General features: G+C 41.5%; 1 protein-coding gene across 1 annotated transcript; it reads left to right on the top strand.

The window, feature by feature from the left end:
- Positions 1 to 2,116: 2,116 nt before the first annotated feature.
- LOC145624971 (uncharacterized) lies at positions 2,117 to 13,251 on the top strand. The gene is made up of 7 exons (XM_081678058.1): positions 2,117 to 2,338; positions 10,492 to 10,731; positions 10,815 to 11,087; positions 11,176 to 11,580; positions 11,663 to 11,734; positions 11,832 to 11,977; positions 13,203 to 13,251. Exons 1-7 carry the CDS (start codon positions 2,117 to 2,119, stop codon positions 13,249 to 13,251), a joined length of 1,407 nt encoding a protein of 468 aa, XP_081534184.1.
- Positions 13,252 to 13,565: the final 314 nt, after the last annotated feature.

Genomic DNA, 13,565 nt, shown 5'->3' with positions numbered 1-13,565 from the left:
TATTGATTGAGTTCATACATCTAATTATTGCTCCAAAACTTCTTGGTGTACATGTCTTCTTCTGAACCGTGCCTTGAGTTTGAAATGACTTTTTTCCAATGGAAATATTATCCCTTTGATTTCCTCTATTTTCCCCTGGTTTCATAGTATATCAGTGTCTTCTTATTCTTTTTCAACTTATATGATGATTTTTAGGAAAAATGTTCAGAAATGACTTCATGATCATTTATTTATTTTCTACATATAAATGTATAATTTAACTCTTGGCATCAACTCTATGTATTCACTACTTGCAATTATGCAGAGTTTGACCTGCATACAACAGCTTCATGAACTTTCTACAGTCTGTTGCCAATTATATAGGTTTGACCTGCATACAACAGCTTCAAGAACTGTCTACAACTGTTCCAAATATTTATGCTTTATGACACATGTTTAGGATTTTCCAGGGGCGTGTTGTTGAGGTTTTTGGACCAGAGGCATCTGGGAAGACTACTTTAGCCCTTCATGTAATTGTTGAAGCTAAGAAGCAAGGAGGTATTAGTAATCTTTAAGGGGCATCCATTGAAAACCGACTCGACCATCCTCCACTACCTATGGACGTACCGAAGTTAATCCCTCATCCTGTTTCTGAGCAAAGACCAATCAAAGGTAATTCCTATTTGCTTACTTGATAGAATAAGGAGCAATAGTCTTTAAATCCGAAGGTTTCATCTCTTTAAAAAGGAAGGGGGGTGAACTGGTCACATATGTGTTTGTTTGCTGATAGTAGTCCTTCCTTTCAACCCTCCCCATACACCTCTTATTTGTGTGGAACTCTTTTTTTTAAAATTATATTTTCAATTATTGGACATCATATATAAGTGTAGGAGTTCTTTGATGACATGTCTGCATAAAATTTTCCACTCTTAGCTTTATTTTTGCTGTTAGAACTTGAAAGTCTATGTGGTAATAGTTTGTATATAGAATAGCTCCCGCTAAACTATTGCCCAGCTCCTCGGGGTGCGCACTCATTGCCGAGAGACCAACTATGAAGGGCTCACCAGCCTGAAGGAGTCAGCTCGCAAAGCTGGCCATGCTAAACTCTCCACGAAGGAGATCGTACACCTATAAATAGAGGGCAAAGTACAACGGAAAGGAAGTTTGACACACAAGTTATTACACTCTCTACATCACTCTAAGTACACTTTCTCTCTCTAAATACTCTATAACGTAAGCATCAGAGGGGGTTCCTCGAGCCACCCCCGAGGGCAGTTTACGTGTGTTGCCTTGTGTAGGTTGTCGACAGGACCCAGCCCACCAAGCAGAACCCTTGGATCCACACCTGGAACAATTGGCGCTAAAAGGAGGGGAAGGATCATCTAACTAGAGGTTCACCAATTGAGGTAGGGTATAGTTGACAAACCACCATAGTCGGGGAGGAAGCTATACAAACACCCGTACTTCAAGCCAATGACACCAACCAAACACCACAAAAAACACCACCAGCAACTGTCGATCCCAAAGGATTCGTCGAAAAACCCAAACATGCCATCTCACAAAAATCCTATCCCAATTAATCGACGTTGGTTGCAGCTAAAGCAGCGTCGAAACCAGTCGATCTGATAAGATCTAGTTCCATTTTCAAATATGTATGCCGTTGACAGGCGCGAACAATGAACCCATCGTTTCAGCACCCATAACCCAAAAACTGCAGCCCGTAAACATGCCAGCCATCCTGCAGAACCTCTCTAAGTGCAGTAAAGAGCAGTTGGTAGTGATGACAGCAGTCCTTGCCAACTTTGGTAAAGGAGCGAGCTTGTCACCAACAGTAGTAGCTGCAGAACCGGCGGTAAAGAATCCAACACCCACGACCCTCACCCCCGAGTAGAAAAAGCTCATCCAGCTAAGGAAGAAAGAACTAGAGTTGGAAGCTCGCAATCAGAACCGAGAATGGACCGTGGAGGAAATAGCTCAGGCTAGGGTCATCCCGGAGAGGCGAGTCCCCCGCAGCAGGTCACCAACCTCTAAATAGGGACCCAGACCGGATAGGGAGAAGCGAGCACGGATCCAGGTTATTCCAGATGATTCCCCATTTTGTTGAGAGATTCTAGAGGAACTGATGGAGAAGATAAATATGCCGAGCTGCAGGTACAACGGAACCATAATGCCTAAGAGCCTTATATCAGCTTTTGAGAATCACATGGTGCTCTACACCATGACGGATTCAGTTTGGTGCAAAGAATTCCCACCAATCCTGGAGGGGTTGGCTGCGGAGTGGCCTGGAGACATTTCAAAAGGTTTTGTATACTCATATAATAAGATGAAAAGGATGTTCATGGAGCATTTTATAACCTTGGTAGATCAAACTAAGATGAAAACTGAGCTGATGTAACTAGTTCAGGGGAAGGTTGAGCCCCTGAGGGAGTTTATCACCAGATTCAACAAGGAGGCAACAATCATCCCGAATATGAGCAAGGAGGTAGCGTTGTTGACAATGCAGAGTGGTTTAGTACCAGGCTCACCATTCATAGCGTATATGGGGCGTAAGAGCCTCAGAACGCTAGCTGAAGCGCTAGGTAAAGCGCACGAGTTCATCAAGGCAAATGAAATTGACATAGCAATGTAGAAAAGGAAGGCGCCAGGCGACCAAGTTAAGCAAGTAGAGGTCACCCGGGCAGAAAACACAACTAGGGCTGACCAGCTGAGCAGAGCTGAACAAAGCCGCAGAAAGACGGATAGAGTTGTTGGGTGAGAAGGTCGAATCCAAGGAGAGGAGGAAGACCTGGATTGAACGCTCTGAGCAACAAAGGATACATACGAGAATGTTGAATTCACCAAACCATGGAAGCGAGTTTTCTAAACTCGCGGTGTCCCATCCACTCGCGCCAACCCTTTACGGTTAGGCTTCCGCGCAGTGCATCCGGACAATTAACCATGGACCCTCTATTAACTAACCCATATCCCGAACTTTAGAGAAGTAGAGCCATGGTTAGGTTGCAAACTCATTGCATCATGTTGTGCCTACTTGACTAATTGTGCATTATTGGTTGTGCATCCTCTATGTGTTTTTTCTAACCGTTTGTTTGACTTATGTTAAGATTAAATAAACTAATTTATGACTAAAAGAACTTTGTCTAATTAATTAATTAATTAATTTGAGTAATTAAAGTCTAATAATTTAATAAGAGTTGACTTACTACGACTTTAGGCATACCCTGTAGAGTAATAATACCGAAAGCAGTTCCAGATCGACGTTCCAGCAACGGCGCCAAGATTTAAACTACAGCACCACTTTGTGGAGCGTAACGCCTGGCGACAGTCCTATTGTCTGGCGCTACACTGCAAAGAAAGGCGCCAATCCTGTCATTTTGGCGACAGTTCGGTTTGTTTCTCGAGTCATCACCTTATGTCTAATTGAACAGTTTTCTCGTCGATTCAGTTAATTTTTACCTTTTCAAGTCATTAGTTGAGTCTAAGCACTAAGTCTCGTGGTCTTACACAAGAGTTAAAGCATGTCACTTACACTCATCATATAAAGCACACACTAATGTACACTTCTAAGGGAGTCTTGTATGCGCGTATTTTTCGTCATTTTTTAGGGGGGTAAGTCGGATATTAATCCTCCAATTAAACCACTTGTTTGAACCCTATAACTCCCAAAATTGTATACCTTTTTTTTTGCCAAAAATATACACCCTGTTTTGCTTTTTTTTTTTTCTTTTTCAAAACCGTAAAGTCAAAGTCAATTTGTGTCAAGTCATTAAATCAAAAATGGTTTAATTTCCAACGCTTGGTCAAGAAAGGAAGGACGTTTGATCAAAGACAACCTTTTTATTCAAGTCCAACTTTTCGACAAATCGATCGCTCGTAAAAGGAAAGCTAATACAATAATGGCAACTCAAGAAGAAGTTAATGAGCTTAGGAACCAATTAATTACAGTGACTGAGGCTTTAAAGGTTTTAACCCTCAAAATCGATGATCTAGTGAAACAAAAACAGATGGACCTCATGCAAGAGAGTCTGAGCAAAGTGTCTAGTGACTATAAGTTTCAAGGAATTAGCTCACAAGGGGTCTCGGTGGACAAGGATTTTATTCCGCAGAAGTTCAATGCCAACGACATCCCGAAATTCAAAGTGACTGACAACCCTTATTTTCTTTTAAGAGCCTTCGAAACAATAATGAGTATTAAGGGTATTGACAAGAAGGTGTTTCCCTCTTTGTTCTCCCTATCTCTCGAAACCGTTTGCCAACAATGGTTCTTTTCTCTTGAGAAAGAAAGAACCTCTACTTGGGAGTCTATACACTAGTAGAAAAAAAGCATTAGGCACCCCCCATATGGCACCGGTTCAGCCTAAACCGGTGCCCAAAACCGGTCTAGAATTGGGCGGCTTTTTACCAAAAGAGAAAAGGCACCGGTTCAGCCTGAACCGGTGCCAAATATAAAAAAGGCACCGGTTTGAACCGGTGCCATTCGAACCGGTGCCAAATTCAAAACAAAAAAAAAACCGCGTCTTTTCCTCTTTTCTTCCTCTCTTTCTCTTTCCTTCCCTTCATTCGTTCATCCCTTCTTTCGTTCTCACTCAGAGTAGTCGTGCCTCCACCTTTTCCCTCCACCACAGCCGCCACCTTCACCGGCGCTTTCAGGTGCCCTCCACCGTGAATCTCCCTGCCCTGCCCTGCCCTCCACCGCCTTTCTCTGTGCGAAACAAACAACAACAGTACAGCTGCAGCGCGCACCGCCTCCACCTCCACCAGCGCGCACCGCCTCCACCTCCACCAGCGCGCACCGCCTCCACCTCCACCAGCGCGCACCGCCTCCTCCACCAGCGAGGGTCTTTTCATTCTCTCATCCCCTTAGCTTCTTCCACCTCCAACTAACTAATTTAGGGTAAGTTCATCTTTTCAAGTTAATGGGTTCATCTTATTTTAGATTAAAATTGTGCTTAGATTGTATATGAAATGCAAAGAAAATTAATGGGTTCATCTTATTTTAGATTAAAATTGTGCTACATTGTTGGGATTAAAAGTTGTATGTTTGTGCTACATTGCTGGCTGTGAAATTTGTTTATGATGCCTTGTTTTGGGGAGTTTGGTTTTTGATAATTGAATCAGTTTAAGGATTTATTACTGAATCAGTTTAAGTTCATCAGTTTGGTTTTTGATAATTGATCCTTGATTGATAATTGATAATTTGTATGTTTTAATGTGTATATTAGTGACCTTGCTTCTAATTAGTTGTGATTAAATTAGAGAATTGTGCATAAATTAGAGAAATAGTGATATTGCCACTTAATTAGTTGTGAATAAATTAGAGAATTGTGAATACATTAGAGATTTGTGAATATATTAGAGAATTAGTGACGTTGCTAATTTTTGTTTTTTTTAATATATAGATTCATATGTGAATTGAAGCAAGAGTTTAATTAGCTTGAGGACTACGTACATATATATTGAGCTCAAGTGGGTATTTGCTATATTGGTATGACTACTAAACTTTACTTAGCTATATTTCTTTCTATTCATCCATTTAATAAAAGTTTATTCATGAAATTGCAACTTGTGTATTGTTTAATTGCAAATAAATACAACAATATATAGAATACTTGAATTGCATCATCATATGCCTAGATACCCGTTCAAGGCTTTCTCATTAGGAGAAAGTCTTGAATAGTCCCCGGTTGGGACTGTTCTTGAATGTGTACTCTCACTTAGGTGGTGAATGTATGTTTTCTTTTCGATTTTAAGGAACATCTCGGCTTACCATTTCCTCACTATGTTCTCTGGGTACATATGTGGGTAATTAATTATCTACATCGTGTACTTGGAGAACTAGGGGGAAATGCTGCCGGATTTTCCTTAAAATTGGAAAGTTGACATACATTCACTAGTGAGAGTAGACATTCAAGGATGGGTTAGGTTGGAGTGATAAGGACCCTTTGGAAACATGCATTTTTTCACTATATGAATGGCATATTCACGTTTTGTACTTGAATTTGATTTACATAAAATATGTAGCACTTACACATTATAATTATATGGTGCTATATATATGTTTAGAGACAATTTACTAAATGGAGAAGGATCGTGGTTGGATGTATGGTAGACGCGATACATTGGAATTTTGGAATGGGGTTCAAGAGTTTTGCGAGAGGGCTTTAGCTTATCAACGCACACTGGGAGGCAAAGGCCTTTATTGTCCTTGTGTTGATTGTAATTGTGTGAATGTGGTCGATAGTGTTAAAATCATTAGAGATCATGTATTATGTCGTGGGTTTAGGCAATTTTACCATGTGTGGATTTGGCACGGAGAAAGTGGAGAGTACAGTGGGGATCTTGATCGGAATGATGTGCGTGTTAGAAGCACTGAGATTCATGTGGACGAGGAATACGAGAATGATGAGTATATTGTTGATAATGGTGAGGATGGAGCCGATGAAGATCAGGCGGATGAGGTCGAGGATGAACAAGTGGATGAGATGTTGCAAGGTGTTGAAGGTGAAGTGTTTGAATTATTATCGGAGGCTTCCAAAAAGCCTTTGTATCCCGGGTGCAAAAAATACTCCAAACTATCGGCCGTGCTAACACTTTTCAACATTAAGTCGAAGCATGGGTGGACGGACATCAGTTTTACTTCTTTGTTGACCGCATTAAGTGATATGTTGCCTGATGGGAATGAAATTCCTAAGTCTTATTATTACGCAAAGAAGCTCATGTGTCCCTTTGGTTTGGAGTATAAGAAGATACATGCATGTCCTAATGACTGTATTTTGTATCGAAATGAGTATGAAAAACTGCAGGAGTGTCCACGATGCAAGCGGTCGCGGTACAAGCGCATGAGTTGCAATCCTGGCACGGAGGGACCTCCTGCTAAGGTGTTGTGGTATCTTCCCATTATTCCAAGGTTTAAGCGTCTGTTCTCAATACCAAAAGACGCTAAAAACTTGAGGTGGCATGCAGAGGGAAGAAAGAAAAACAGAATGCTGAAGCATCCAGCTGACTCTCCACAGTGGAAGAACATTGATTTGAAGTTTGAGGAATTTGGTAATGAAGTCAGAAATTTAAGGCTTGGGTTGTGCACGGACGGGATGAATCCATTTGGCACTCTTAGTACCCAACACAGCACATGGCCGGTACTTTTAGTGATTTATAATTTGCCTCCTTGGCTGTGCATGAAACGTAAGTATGTAATGCTTTCATTGCTAATAACTGGTCCTAAGCAACCTGGAAACGACATAGATGTTTACCTTGCGCCGCTTATTGACGACTTGAGAAAGATGTGGGACGAAGGGGTTTCCGTTTTCGATGCTCATCAGAACGAGATGTTCACATTGCGTGCAGCCCTTATGTGGACCATGAATGACTTCCCTGCATATGGCAACTTGTGTGGGTACAAGGTCAAAGGGAAAAAAGCATGCCCCATATGTATTGATGACACATCAAGCGTATACCTGACTCATTCTCACAAAGATGTGTACCTACGGACTCGAAGGTTCCTTAGGCGTGATCATCCGTACCGTAGGCAGAAAAAGGCTTTCGATGGAACCGTGGAAGAGGATACTGCGCCTAGACCATTGACTGGTGCTGAGATTAATGCTCGGGTGAAAGGGATACAAACGGTGTTTGGAAAATCAGAAAAAACTATGGTCTCAGCTGCTCTGTTTAAGAAAGAATCAATCTTTTGGAAGCTGCCGTACTGGAGAGAACATGACGTTAGGCATTGTCTTGATGTGATGCATATAGAGAAGAATGTGTGTGATGCTCTTTTGGGGACGCTTATGAATATCCCAGGCAAAACAAAGGACGGAAAGGGTGCTCGGTTAGATTTGCAAGAGATGGGGATTCGTCCAGAATTGTGGCCTCAAGAAAAGGTCAGAAAGGGAAAGGAGCCGAGAATAGAAGATGAAAGTGTTTCGAAAAAAGGGAAGGAGAAGAACAAGGGAAAGGGAAAGGCCAAAGATGCGTCAAAGAAGAAAGATAAGGGTAAAGGGAAGGATGAAAAGAATTATTTACCCCCGGCTTGCTATACATTGTCAAGGGTAGAGAAACGTATGTTTTGTGCATGTTTGTACGGCATTAAGGTTCCATCAGGGTACTCATCTAACATGAAAAGATTTGTAACCTTAAATGGAGAATTGAAGCTGACAAGTATGAAATCCCATGATTGTCACATTATGATGCAAGTATTCCTACCGATTGCAATCCGTGGAATTCTACCGAAACACGTGAGGGATGCGATTACAAGCCTTTGTTCGTTTTTCAATACAATTTGTAGCAAAGTTCTTGATCCTTGTACACTAGATGCTTTGCAAGCTGATGTGGTTGTGACTTTGTGCAAATTTGAGATGTATTTCCCACCCTCATTTTTTGACATAATGGTTCATATGGTTCTTCATTTGGTGCGTGAGATTAAGTTGTGCGGTCCAGTGTTCATGAGGTGGTGCTACCCTATTGAAAGACACATGGGTACATTACAAGATAAAGTACGGAACCGAGCTCACCCTGAAGGAAGTATAATGCAAGGGACAGTGGGTGAGGAGATAGGTAACTTTGTGGCGGACTACATAGCCCTTGCTCAACCTATTGGTCTTTCTACTTCTCGACATGAAGGTAGACTTGATGGTCATGGCACAATTGGGTCGAAACGAATGTCACCAGACCGAGATCAGTTCTTACAAGCACACCTTTATGTGTTGCACCATGTTTCAGATGTGCACCCATATTTAGACGAGCACATGGCTTGTTTGCGTGCCGAATTTCCATCCAAAGGTGAAAGGGCACTTATGCAGTTGCATAATAAGAAATTTGTTGATTGGTTTCGTGAACGAATAATGAGTGGATTGAATGATACTAATGTGACCGATACAGTACGGTGGCTTGCGTACGGTCCTAGGGATAATGTCCGTTCATTTGAGGGATATGACATCAATGGGTACACTTTTTGGACCGAGGCTCGTGATTTGAAATCTTCCTCCACCCAAAACAGTGGTGTAACTCTTGTGGCGTCGTCAAGGGAGTTTGCAAGTTCTAAGGATAAATCACCTGTCGATGCAGAGTTGTCATACTATGGTCGAATTCAAGAAATATGGGAGCTTGATTATTGTGACTTCACGGTTGCTCTTTTCAAGTGTAAGTGGGTTGATAATATCAGGCGAAACGTCAAACATGAGGACTTTACTCTTGTAGATCTTGGCCACTTGAATGATAGTGCGGAACCATTTATCCTTACATCTCAAGCTAAGCAAGTGTTCTACGTAACTGACCCAATGGATTCAAAATGGTCTATAGTGCTAGCTGGCAAAAGAAGAATCCTAGGCATTGGAGATGTTGAGGATGAGGAAGAATATGATGCGTTTGATGATTCAGCACCTTTCACTGTTTCTAGACCTGGAGTACTAAATGACATAGACAACGAAGCAGGTTATATGCGATCAGACCACAACGAAGGAATTTCAGAATGAGGTAGTTTGATTAAAAGTTAGTAATGGTTTCATTGTAAATATAGTTTAGTTATCATGTATATAGGAGCATAAGTAAGCGAAAATGATATATTTGTAGTTTGAAATTGCCTAAGTGTACTCATTATCATGCATATACAAGGTTATAGGACCATAAGTAGGTGAAACTGGCATAAATAGCTTCTACTTAACCCAACTCCTTTGTTTTGTGTATGAACTAACATTTATTCATTCTAACAACCTATTTTCCATATGTAGATTGAAATCGGCATTTTGTACTCATTATCATGCATATACAAGGTTATAGGACCGTAATAAGTAGGTGAAAATGGATAAAATAGCTTCTACATAACCATAATAACTATCATGCATATACTTTACTATACACTAATATTGTTTTATGATTGCTTTGACAGGTGCTTATATCTCATGGCGGACGATCATGATCCTCGTTTGGTAGAGGACATTGACGATGATGAGTATGAGGACGAGTACGAGGATGACGACTCCGATGATAGTGATGCTCCTTATGATGTGAATAAGGAGGATGACTTGGGTGAGCCAGAGGATCAGGCTCAAGAGGAGTTCGAGCGTAGGCTTGACGATTTTGAAAAGTTAGCTGAACGTGCACCGGCCATTGAAAATACAGCACGTGAGATTGTTGGTGAGAACCCGACTCCTGAAAGTCAAGGCCAAGGACAAGATGAAAACAACATAGGTGGTGGAGGGGGGGGAAAAGGCACCGGCTGAAAGAAAAACAAGGGGTCCGACGAGAAGCTTTAAGAAACCGGACGGTCCCATGGTCTTGGAGTATGACAACAAAGGCCAACCCGGGCCCAAATGGCGTCGACAATATGCTAATCAAGTTGGCTTATGTTCGCGGAAAATCCCCATTACACTTGTAATGCGGCAAGTACCTCCGGGTTTGATTCAAGCATTTTGGGATGATACAAGGGTAAGTGTGTTTTTGGCACATTTAGACAATTTAAGATACCTTAACCTTATGATTGTTTTTAAATAGAAACCAATAATCGGTTTTAATTTGTGCTTGCAGAGGCAGTTTTCTATTCCTAATGATCCCGAGAAGAAAAAGGTGTTTGTCTCTTTATTAGCGGAAAGATTCAGAGGCTTTAAGACCAAGTTGACTAATCGGTGGATCCATAAGAAGAAGAAGGTGCAAACAAAGAAGAAGAATGCCAAAGAGGATAACCGTCTCCCGTGGCAAATATGGCCGACCGTGTCAAAAGATGATTGGGAAGAGTTCGTTAGAATGAAGAGTCAAAAGAAAGCCATTGTAAGTTTGTGTAAATCTGATGTCAATTGAATAATAGCTTGACACTTTTTGTATTAATGAGACTAACATTTTTTGTTTTGTAGGAACTTCGAGAGCAAAATCAAGCGAATGCAGAAAAGAAGGAATACGTCCATCGTATGGGTCCTAAGACTTTTGCTGAAAAGAGACCTGAGTGGGCCGCTTCGGGTTTATACCCTAAAGCGCTTCTAGTGGCATCGAAGGAACCCTCTAGTTCCACGATCACTACCTTGGTGAGTCGTGCCGGTGATTTCTTTTGTTCTCTCCATTCGTTTGATAAGAAAACCGGAAAATGGTTCATCAAGGGTCCGGAAGCTAAAAAACTGGCGGATAAGCTAGTAAGTTACCTATGAATTGTTGAAATTAAGTCACTTTTGCATCTAACCATTAACTGTTTTACTGACCTCATTTTTCCTTATGCTATAGCTTGAGCACACTCAAGAGATGGTGGAGGGCAAATTTGAACCAAGTATTGAGAATGACCCTTTCACCATGGCTTTGGGAAGGCCATACCATCCAGGACGAGTAGTAGGTTCGGGAGGGTCATTGCTTGGATGGAATAAGGTGATGGGTCCCGAATACACAAAATCGGGTACATCTCGAGCCAGTGTTAACTCACCGGGGGAGTTGGATGCCAAGGTGGCATCAATTAAGGAACAAGTACGCAACGAGTTAGTTGGTGAATTTAATGCTTGGGCGAAGCTGATGAACTTACCGACTTTGCCGTTCCTCACGAGTACCCCGGTTGACTCATGTTCTGAACCAAAAGGACAAGGAGAAGGTGATAGACATGGAGGAGATGAGATACGTGGTGAAGATGTGTCACCTCAGGTAAAATCAACTGGGTTATTAAAAGTTTTAAAATACCGAGTTAATTGAGATTTTAGGTGCAATGATTGATGTACTGTTGTAGGTTCCTACTCCTACACATGCGGACTCGAGGGAGCTTGAAAATCCAACACCGCATGAATTTCCAGAGTTACAGGTAATTTGTAACCCTCTACCTTAATGAATTTTGTTATATCTATGTTGTTGTAAAAGTCCTACTTAACTATCTTCTTTTTATATATTTACTTGTGTAGGAAGACACCCGGTGTGCACTTCTAGCCCCGGGGCATGCAAATAGTACCGTGTTGAGTTTGGTGGCGTATGGTAGTGCCCAACCGACGACGGGTGCTACGGCGGGGCCACATCATTACTCTGTTGGGATCGATTCAGTGGTTGCGGGGTTCGAAGACATCCCACTACCCGTACCGATAGAGGAGGTTGAGATAACAGCACTTTGGCAAGCTGTAGGTAGCTTCGTTGATTGGCCACGTGCATGGGTGAAGTTGATTAATAAGGAGGTAAATTAGCTACTCACTTGACTATTTCATCATTTCATCAAAAAGTAGACATTTTGAGCCGAAATGGCTACTTACTTGCCTTTTTTCTTCATTTCTCAACTTAAAAACTTCTTGCATCTCAAAACAACTCATAATCACATATTTATAAGTGTTTGTCATTTCAAATTACATAAAAATCACCAAGTTCTAAGTTTTTGGGTCAAATTCATAAAAAAAAGCCATTTTGAGCCGAAATGGCTACTCACTTGCCTATTTTCTTCATTTCTCAACTTATAAACTCCTTGCATCTCAAAACAACTCATAATCACATATTTATAAGTGTTTGTCATTTGAAATTACATAAAAATCACCAAGTTCTAAGTTTTTGGGTCAAATTCATAAAAAAAAGCCATTTTGAGCCGAAATGGCTACTCACTTGCCTATTTTCTTCATTTCTCAACTTATAAACTCCTTGCATCTCAAAACAACTCATAATGACATATTTATAAGTGTTTGTCATTTCAAATTACATTAAAATCACCAAGTTCTAAGTTTTTGGGTCAAATTCATAAAAAAAAGCCATTTTGAGCCGAAATGGCTACTTACTTGCCTTTGTTCTTCATTTCTCAACTTATAAACTCCTTTCATCTCAAAACAACTCATAATCACATACTTATAAGTGTTTGTCATTTCAAATTACATAAAAATCGCCTAGTTTTTCAATTTTTTTTTTTTAAAAAAATAAGCAACTTCCGCCGCACCGGGAGACCCGAGGGAGCCGCCCCCGCTGTTGGAACAGCAAAGGCAGCCCCAACGAGGCCACAGCAGCCCCGACAGGTGGCTTCCAAGGCTGTAGCAGCCACGGCAGGTGGCTGCCAGACTGCTGCAGCCTCGGCAGCAGCCTGCCTGGGCTGCTGCAGCCTCGACAGGCGGCTGCCATGGCTGCTGCAGCCTCGGCAGGTGCTGCTACAGCCATGGCAGCCGCCTGTCGAGGCAGCAGCAGCCCAGGCAGGCTGCTGCCAAGGCTGCAGCAGACTGGCAGCCACCTGCCGTGGCTGCTACAGCCTTGGCAGCCACCTGTCGGGGCTGCTGTGGCCTCGACACGGGCTGCCTTCGCTGTTCCGGCAGCGGGGGCGCCTCCCTCGGGTTTCCCGGTGCGGCTGCCGTTGCATTTTAAAAAAAAAAAAAATATTTAAGCAATTTTCATCATTTCATCAAAAAGTAGCCATTTTGAGCCGAAATGGCTACTTACTTGCCTTTTTTCTTCATTTCTCAACTTAAAAACTTCTTGCATCTCAAAACAACTCATAATCACATATTTATAAGTGTTTGTCATTTGAAATTACATAAAAATCACCAAGTTCTAAGTTTTTGGGTCAAATTCATAAAAAAAAGCCATTTTGAGCCGAAATGGCTACTTACTTGCCTTTTTTCTTCATTTCTCAACTTAAAAACTTCTTGCATCTCAAAACAACTCATAATCACATATTT

The sequence above is a fragment of the Chenopodium album genome, chromosome 3, assembly GCF_948465745.1.
Source record: "Chenopodium album chromosome 3, dcCheAlbu1.1, whole genome shotgun sequence".
In the NCBI taxonomy this organism is placed as follows: Eukaryota; Viridiplantae; Streptophyta; class Magnoliopsida; order Caryophyllales; family Amaranthaceae; genus Chenopodium; species Chenopodium album.
The sequence above is the reverse complement of the archived record's forward strand: the minus strand, read 5'-3'. Positions and strand labels throughout refer to the sequence as shown.

Excerpts from the sequence above, each read along its gene's own strand:
- LOC145624971 (XM_081678058.1), top strand. The coding sequence starts at position 2,117 with ATGCCGAGCTGCAGGTACAACGGAACCATAATGCCTAAGAGCCTTATA. Across the intron at positions 11,581-11,662 it reads GTGAAGATGTGTCACCTCAG|GTTCCTACTCCTACACATGC; the intron begins GTAAAATCAACT and ends GTACTGTTGTAG. Across the intron at positions 11,735-11,831 it reads ATGAATTTCCAGAGTTACAG|GAAGACACCCGGTGTGCACT; the intron begins GTAATTTGTAAC and ends TTACTTGTGTAG.